General features: G+C 65.5%; 1 protein-coding gene across 1 annotated transcript in view; it reads left to right on the plus strand.

Moving 5' to 3' along the window:
* Window positions 1–4,100: 4,100 nt before the first annotated feature.
* The window catches only part of MCAT (malonyl CoA:ACP acyltransferase (mitochondrial)), a 5,286-nt gene continuing 889 nt past the window's right edge, over window positions 4,101–8,497 (plus strand). The window contains exons 1-3 of the mRNA XM_012720650.1: window positions 4,101–4,557; window positions 5,651–5,738; window positions 7,893–8,110. Coding sequence (XP_012576104.1) covers window positions 4,120–4,557; window positions 5,651–5,738; window positions 7,893–8,110 — 744 coding nt within the window. The 5' untranslated portion in view covers window positions 4,101–4,119. The remainder of the gene's footprint in view (window positions 4,558–5,650; window positions 5,739–7,892; window positions 8,111–8,497) is intronic.

Consider the following 8,497-nt stretch of genomic DNA (forward strand, 5'->3'; position numbering starts at 1 on the left):
AGCCCGCCGCTCCGCTCCGCTCGCGGCCCCAGGCCAGAGCCACGCCCGGCTCCCCACGGGACAGACAGACGGGTGGGGACAGACGGGCTTCTGCCTCCCGGGGTGTGGTCCTGTCCCCCGCCGCCGCGCTCCTCGGGCCTCCTGTTCCCCTCTGTAAAGGGGCAGCAGAGGGAGCCCAGCGCAGGGAGAGGGACCCCATCGCCGCTGGCAGAGCGCTGGACACCCTCTCCATAGCAGCCGGGCTGTCCAGGGGGAGCAGCACCCGGCCGCGTGGGTGTCCCGGGGCACACTGAGTCCTGGCACAGCCGCTTAGTGACCTGTGGCCTCCACCTTCCCACCTGTAAATGGGCGCAGCATGGGGGCCAATGCGGATGCGACGGGGTGCGGGCAGCCCCCCGCATGCTGGCACTGGGGGAGTGATGGAGGCCAGCATAGAGCCTAGTGGTGATCCCTGGTTTGCTCCCGCTGACGGGGCAGAGGCGTCCAGTCCCGGGCTCTGACCCCTGGCCTCTGTGACTGCACCCCGGCCTCTCCAGCCAGCCACCCTCTGCCAACTGGGCCTGGCAGTGCCCCTCAGCTACCAAGCGCCCAGCATGGTCCTCCCTGGGCCACGGTGAGCTGCAGCTACATCTCCCCAGGAACAGCGACCTGGCGTGGCCTGTGAGCTGCCACGGGCTTCCTCGGGCTGTGCCGGAGTCAAGACAGGGGTAACCCAGGCTGGAGTGAGCCAGCTTTCCCCCCTTTTGTTTTATTTAAAGATTTTTTTATCTATGCAAACAGAGCCGGGGTCCTGGCCAGAGGTGTGGGGGCGAGGGGCTTCACCAGAGACAGAGTGGGGCGCAGAACAGGCAGACGGATGAAGCACACTGCTGAGGGGGCGGCGGGGGACAGGGGGGTCTGCAGTGCGCTCGAGTCCCTCCCTGGCCCAGGTCAAACTCGTGCTGCAGCGGCTGCGGCCAGCGTCATAGTGCTGCTCCCCTGCGCCACCAGGGAGCCCCCCACCCCGATTTTAAAAGAAAGTAAAGCATTTTCATTGGTCCCTGAGAGGTCTGTGGCCCTGGGCACCTCAAAGCCCCGCCCCTCCGCGGTCTGCGGCCGCCAACCCCGACCCCTTCCTGCCAGGAGGAGCCCGCGGCCACGCGGGGGCTGGCAGCATCCCCCGAGACCACGAAGGAGCCACACAGCTTCCCTCCGGCCTCACCCCTCGAGCCTGAAGTTACGCTGGGAGCAGAGATTTCGTCCCCAAATACCTACTCCCGGCCTTGGCCCATGAGACGGCCTGAGAACACGCACAGCCCTGCCCCAAGGAGTCACAGGCTCGCGGGGGAGCGCCACAGTCAGAGGGCGCCCATTAGGCCTGGGAGCAGCTGCGGCTGCCCTGCCCGTGGGCCGGGGCTCCCTCCTGTGCGCGGCAGGCACCCACCTGAGCCGGGCAACACGCCTTCCTCCCACTGAGCGGAGCCACGGCCCTCTCCCGTCCCTTCCATGCTTGTTCCGCTCAGGACTCTGACTCCTGGCACGCGAGACCCTGCCAAGCGGGGGTCAAGCAGTCTGTACCCCCTTAGCCACCTCTGTGCCCCTGCACACACTTCCCCTGCCTAGAGCACCCCCTCCTGGGGCATCATCCCATGTTCAAGGGTGCTTCTCAGTATCACCCAGAAAGCTCCATCGGAACCCCAACTCTGAATCACCCCCATACTCAGTGGGCAGCTCAACTCCACCTGGCAGAGCTCGGTAGCGCCCATGGGGTATATAGCAGGTGCCAGCCTCCAGGGGGCGCACACGAGCCCTAGCGGATGTGAGAGGAGCCCGCCCCACCATTGCAGGCCAGACCGCAGCCTCCCTCCACCCCAGGCCTGGAGCCTGCGCAGAGCCGGCAGGGCCACGCCGATGTCCCGCCACTTGGCTGGCCCGTCGGGCCCCGTGTCTGAGGCCAAGCCGGCGGCCGGGGGTCGGGCCCACCGTGCCACCTGGGTCCCCTTTGCAAGCGAGACTCCCATGCCGTATTGCCCTGGGTTTTAGCTGTGGGTTTATTACATGAGTGATTCATAGTTCTTGTAACTGGAAATGCAGATGTGAAAGAACAGACCTTGTCACCCAGGGCCCCCTGCCCACGGTCAGCCTGGCCAAGCGGCCAGGCTGCCGCCTTTCCTCAGCAGGAGAAGCCGCCTTCGCCTTCAGCCTATAAATAGCTCTCAATTTGTCTTCTTCCCCCTAAAATAAACCGCAAGCCTCTTTCTACAGCAACAAATACCATCTGCTTGTTTTTGTGAATTGTAAAATGCTCCAGACGTGAGTGTATATAAACACTGTACACACTTACATGATAATTAAAGGAATGCCCTGGGTCTGGGTCAATGTCTGGAAATGTCCCCTGTCCTGGGCACTCGCAGCACCTGCCTGTGTTTCTTCCCGCTGGCCAGCAGTCACCTCTATCCTGACCTTGGGCTCCAGCAAGCCCTTGCTTTCCTCTCGAGTCTCACTAGCAGCATTCAGGTATGTTTCCCACCAACTGAACTGAGCCAAACAGCAGGAGGTGGCCGCTGTGTGGCTAGACACGGACACTTAGGAAGGCCACCCTGAGCAGCGCCTCTGGGGCAGACAGCTCTGACCTCTCTGAGCACTGCTGAGGGGCAGCCAGGGTCTCGGTCAGGGAGAAGCTCCCTGAGCACCCACCGGGCGGTGGTGTAGGCACCGCACTGGGCTGTTCTGTCTTGCTTCTGAGCTCGCTGCATCAACCTTCAGACCTAAGGGAGGCGGCGACTCAGACGGGTCCGGTCCCCCTGAGGCCTTCCACCCCTACCTGGAGGCTACGGTTCTCGCTGCAAGTTGTGGGAGGTCGGTGGCAGAACATGGGAGTACATATGCCCAGTAACCCCCAGTTCTGGCAGGGACCCACATTTCCTGCTGTCCCAGCAGGCCCAGTCCTCTCCAGACCTGAGTCCCAGATGTTGCCAGATGGAAGAGGCGCCATGAAGCCCCAAACACCCTCTTTATTTAGCCCTCTCTCACCCTAGTTCACGCAGCGAGGACTGCGGATCCTGGGAGCTGATGAAGGGCAGCTTGGCCACTGGGAGGGACTTGGCAATCCGAGCCCTGCCAGGGCAGGTAATACTGGTTTACCCGCTCCCCAGCTCCCAGGGTTCTGTGCCGGAGGCTCCTTTCCTGTTCTCCCTGTCCTGTGGATTTATGTCCTTCAAAGGTCCTGTCCTGTGGGTTTATGGGTCTCTCGAGGCAGGGCATGCTCTGCTCAGGCCTTAACCTGAATCTCCCTGTCTTTTATGACCATGGCAAGGTAGAGATTTGCCCAGTCACATGCCCAGCCCCCTGGAGTGGAAATTGCAGCTGTTGTCAAAGGAAGGCTGCCGTGGCCACGTTTGGCCTTCCTTGGGTCTTGCTTTTGCTACTTTTCCAGGACATCCCCCTTCGGAGATCTGTTGATCCGCTCCAACCTAGTGAGGCCCAGTGTTCTCGCTGTGAGGGGTAACGCGTGTTGGCTCGACGCGGCAGCAGGAGCTGCGACCCGGAGGGTGTGTTCTGGGGCCAGGTCAGAGCTAGACTGGCCGGCCTCTCCCGGCCCCTGGAAGCCAGACCACCCCACTCCCCACCCGCTCTAGCCACCTGTCGTTCGACTGCTGAGTCTTTGCCACTCCTCTGTAGAGGAGTAATTAAACAGAAGCGAAGCTAAGCCAGAGTCTGAGAAATATCTGCTCATTGAAACGAATGTTTATTGGATGCTTATGCTGTGCCGGGGTTAATCTTGCCCGCGAGAGCTTTGGAGGCTGGAAGATCAGAAGGAGTGTGGAGGCACTTTCCGCGGCTGGGCAGAAAGAACGACTGCTGCATGACGTTGTGTCGTTTACTCAGCGATGTTTCTGAGGGCTCGCGGTGGCCAGGAGTCGGGCATTCCTCTGCCCTGGCGGGTTGAGTCAGCGCACCGGCTACGGTCCGGCCCGGGTCCCAGTGCGCAGCCGCGAGGGCCGGGAGGCCGTCGGAACCTTTCTTCTCACGCCCAGCCGGCTCACCCGGCAGGAAATGCGTCAGGGACCGCGCCGCGCTGCGCCGCCGCAGTCGGACCTCGGTCGCCACGGTAACGCGCGCCCGGCGCGTGTCTCCACCATGAGCGTCCGGGTGGCGCAGGCTGCGAGGACCCAGAGGGCCTGGGGCTGGGGCTGGGGCTGGGGCGCCGGCTGCCGCGGGGCCTCGAACTCCCCGCTGCCGCCGCCGGGCGTCGTGGATGTGGCGGAGCTGCTGCGAGATGCCTCCACGGAGGAGGAACGGCCCCGGGGGGCGACGGCGCGGCGACTGCCCGGCCAGTGCTCCGTGCTGCTCTTCCCGGGCCAGGGCAGCCAGGTGGTGGGCATGGGCCGCGGCCTGCTCCGCTACCCGCGCGTCCGCGAGCTCTACGCCGCCGCCCACCGCGTGCTGGGCTACGACCTGCTGGAGCTGAGCCTGCACGGGCCGCAGGAGGTCCTGGACCGCACCGCCTACTGCCAGCCGGCCGTCTTCGTGGCCTCGCTGGGCGCCGTGGAGAAGCTCCATCACCTGCAGCCCGAGGTGAAGCCCCGGGGCGGCGGCCCCACCCGGCTCCCCCTGCCAGGCCAGGCCCGCAAGTCATTCGGGAGGTCCTGGGGCCCGCTCCCCGCCAGGCACGGGGGGCCGGCACAGCCCTGCACCACGCGGAGGCCCCTGGCCAGGGGGAGCCCGCCTGAGGCCGGAGACAGCCATGGGCCGCAGCAGGCAGGTGGTGCGTGAAGGGGATACGCGGGCTAGAAAAAGCCGAGCAGAAGGGCCTGGGGAGTCCAGGCGGCTTTAAGTGATCCTTAGTAGTTGGGCAATTACTGGGAGACTTTCAGAGGCTTAAACTCCGTCTGTAAATGAGGCTCCTTGAGCTGCGGGGCGCGCCAGGCCGCCTGCAGCTGGGACTCGACTGCCTGTCAGATCTACTAATGGCAGAGCAGTAAACAGTAAGCTAGTAACTTTTTTTTTTAAGATATATTTACTTATTTATTTATTTATGCGTGCAGAACTGGGGTGCAGGCCCAAGATGCAGGGATGACAGGACTCATCAGAGACAGTGGGAAGCAGAACAGACGAAGTCCACTGCTGAGGAAGCAGCGGGCGGGCCAGGAGCGGTCTGCCGCGCCGTGCTGTCACTCCCTGGCCGGGGATCGGACTGGTGCTGAAGCCGCTGTGGCCGATTCAGTGCTGCACTCTGGCCCCTTGTGCCACCGTGGCCCTCAACCAGTACTTTAAGCCTTGAACCCCCTTTCATGCTCTGGACAAGCCTGTGAGGTAGATGCTGCTATTTCGTGGCAGAGGAGAGGATTTGCTGAATAATCTTCACGTGACCCTCTTGGCCGATGCAGCCAATCTGTTCTTCCCACGTCGCAGAGAGGTCAGGGGTCTCACCCAGGTGAGGGCCGCATCCAGCTCTCTGGCCCCGAAAGCCAGGCCCTGGCTTCTGCTCAGCACCCCCTGCCCAGGCCGAGGGCTTCCACGCCGGTTCCTGGCCAGTAACGGGCCACGCTGATTGCCAGGGCGCCGTCCTCCTCAGCCAGACACCTGCCCGCGGGCGCCTGCCAGTCGCCAACACCCTGCCAGCCCCCGGCGCAGCCACCAGCCTCACCATCTGCATCTGTCACCGCAGGTCATTGAGAGCTGCGTGGCCGCCGCTGGATTCAGCGTGGGGGAGTTCGCTGCCCTGGTGTTTGCCGGAGCCATGGACTTTGCCGCAGGTACACGGCGGGGCGGGATGGCGCAGGCTGCAGCACCGCCCCCGGGCCGGGAACCGCGCTGCGGCATTGGCGCCGCCCAGGTGACAGAGAAGGGAGCGGCCGGGCCCAGGCTTCACTGTGGTTCCCTTTGGGGTCCCCGTCCTTTCTGTAATCTCATGAAATCTGCCCCTCGACTGTCCCATACCTGGGTGTCTGGGCCCCTCGCCGGCCCAGGGCCTGTTGCGGGGTGGGTGCCCGGAAACACTCAGAAAAGAGCCAAGGAGTGTTCGGTCTTGAGCTGCGTCCACTTCACTTCTTAAAGATGTTGCGTATGGTCAAAGCAGTTCAGCACCTTCGCTGGCAGTTAAACACAGGCAGCGCACCCAGGCCTCCCTCCGAAGGCATGCAGGTGGCCAGCAGGACACGGGCGGCCAGCAGGACACGCGGCCTCTGCAGTGTTCCCCTGGGAAATGCACATCAAACCACGATGCGGCGCCATCTCACACCCACTAGATGACTAAAAAGTGGAACCCACTAGGCACCGGCCCATGGCCGCAGGAGGGAGGCACCCTCACCCCGGGCCACAGCCCTGCGGACAGGTGTCCGCCTGAGAAGCACCAGTGCCCACAGCAGCATTCTTCCCAAAAGCTCCTGAGCGCGGTCTTCACAGCAGCAAGAGACGGCACGCAGGGCGTCACCAGGGCGCGGGCAACCAGGCCTTGAGTCCAGACGGGGCGTGCGTCAGCCGGGGCCTCCCTGGTGCCAAGGGGCCAAGTCTCGGCGGAGGCTGTCCGGCCAGGGAGTGACCCGAGGGCGCGGCAGACCTCCGCTGGCCCGCCCGCTGCCCCTCAGCAGTGTGTTTCAGCGGATCCGCCTGGTCTGCCCCCCGCCTCTGGGGGGTCCTCGCACCCGCACCTCCGCCCACGCCCCGTTCTTGAGTGCATAAATAATCCTTTTTTAAAAAGCGAACCAAGTGTCAACACCTGCTCGGCGTAGCTGGGCCTGGGCGAGGGCCAGGCCCACGAGGCCACGCCGACCTCCCTGCCGTGGCCTGTGCAGAAGCAGCAGGTCCCTGGGCCACCGAGCAGGGCCGTCAGGGGAAGGAGCAAAGGGAAGGCGCCCGCGGGGGCCGGTGGTTTTGTGGGCGAGGGAGGGGGCGCCTGCGGCCTGAGGCCCTGTGCTCGGTCACCCACCGCCGTGCGTGGGGCCCCGGCCCCTGCGCTTCCGCTGTGTGAGAGCCGAAAGTACGGCAGGGGCAGTCGGCCGAGCGCCGGCCAGCACCTCCCCTCGGCACCCCTGGCAGCGTCGCGGCCTTGGGAGGAGCCTGGACGGGGCCTCCCCGGGAGTCCACGTGGTGCGGGCCAGGGGAAGCCTGGGGCGGGGGTGGGGCCTTGTTCCTGCTCGTCGGAGCCGGTCCTCAGCGAGCCCTCGCGGCCGGCTGTGTCCCTGTGTCCGCCGTCTCGGCAGTCTGCCTGCTGTCACAGCAGCGGCAGGCCGGGCGCCGGCAATCCTCACACTGCGCTTCTGTCCTGCGAGAGGCCCCTGCCTGCCTATGCCCAGCTGGCCAGCAAGGACTCGGCACCGGGACGAGGTCCCCACCAGGCACTCCCTGTTGACCCTTCCGGCCCTGAGAGGGTCCCCTAACTCCCGTGGTCCCTGCGCCCCCGGAGCAGAGCCAGCACCAGGAGGAGCTGTCCGTGTCCAGCCCCTCAGCCCCGGCCCTGGGGGCTGCTGGCCTCGCCAACCCCGTGCTCTCAGCTTGAGCCGCTGCTTCAGCTGCAGCCTTGGTGCGGGGTCCCCGGCGCTGGGGGCGCGGCCGGTCACGCGCCCTCGGCCGGCATCCGGGTCGTGCGGGGCCCAGTGGCTCTTCCTTGGTCCTCGTCCACGGTTTCCCCTCAGAACAATTCCCAGTGTCCAGCAGCCCTCCAGGCAGCCTGGACACCGCTGCTACCCACGGCTCAGAGCGGGCGGAGGCCGCGCTCGCCGGTCACGAGAGCCGCGCCCAGCGCCACCTTCCCGTCGGCACCTGGCTGTCCGGCTGTCCGTTTGTGGACCAACCGTGGCACAGTGAGGAGCGGCCCTGGCTGCTCCGGCGCCCCGTGATGCCCACGTGTGTTCAGCCACACCAGCACCCGCCTCAGGCCGGCCCGACTCCACGCACTTCTCTCCCGCCAGGTCTGCACGCGGTGAAGGTGCGCGCCGAGGCCATGCAGGCGGCCTCAGAAGCTGTCCCCAGCGGGATGCTGTCCGTCCTCGGCCAGCCACAGTCCCAGTTCACCGCCGCCTGCCAGGACGCCCGCGAGCACTGCAGGTCTCTGGGCATCCAGGACCCCGTGTGCGAGGTGGCCAACTACCTCTTTCCCGACGGCAGGGTGCTCTCGGGACACCTGGAGGTTGGTGTGGACGGGGCGGCCTGCGCAGCCTGGCCGAGCCCTCCTAGGGCCCACTCGCGGCACGGGGCCCTGCCTGATGGGGAGAGCGGGTCAGGCGGCACTGCAGAGGGCGATAGCTGAGCCCACGGGCAAGGGGTGGGACGGAGAGGGGCTCCCCAGAACCCCCAGGCCCGCCTGATCTAGACAGGCCCTGCCACCCGCCGCATCAAGACATTGGACCTGTAATGGGAAGCAGCTTTAATACAACTAGTGTGCAGTGCAGAAGAGACAGTCTCCAGCCTAGCACCAGAGGGACCCGTCCCCTCGTGGGTAACGTCCACCCAGGCAGGACTGGTCCGGAGCCGGCCGAGAGCTCCCGCCCACGGGCCGCCCCAGGCCCCCTCCCCC

Source organism: Condylura cristata, unplaced genomic scaffold (assembly GCF_000260355.1).
Source record: "Condylura cristata isolate star-nosed mole 26May11 unplaced genomic scaffold, ConCri1.0 scaffold00004, whole genome shotgun sequence".
Lineage (NCBI taxonomy): Eukaryota > Metazoa > Chordata > Mammalia > Eulipotyphla > Talpidae > Condylura > Condylura cristata.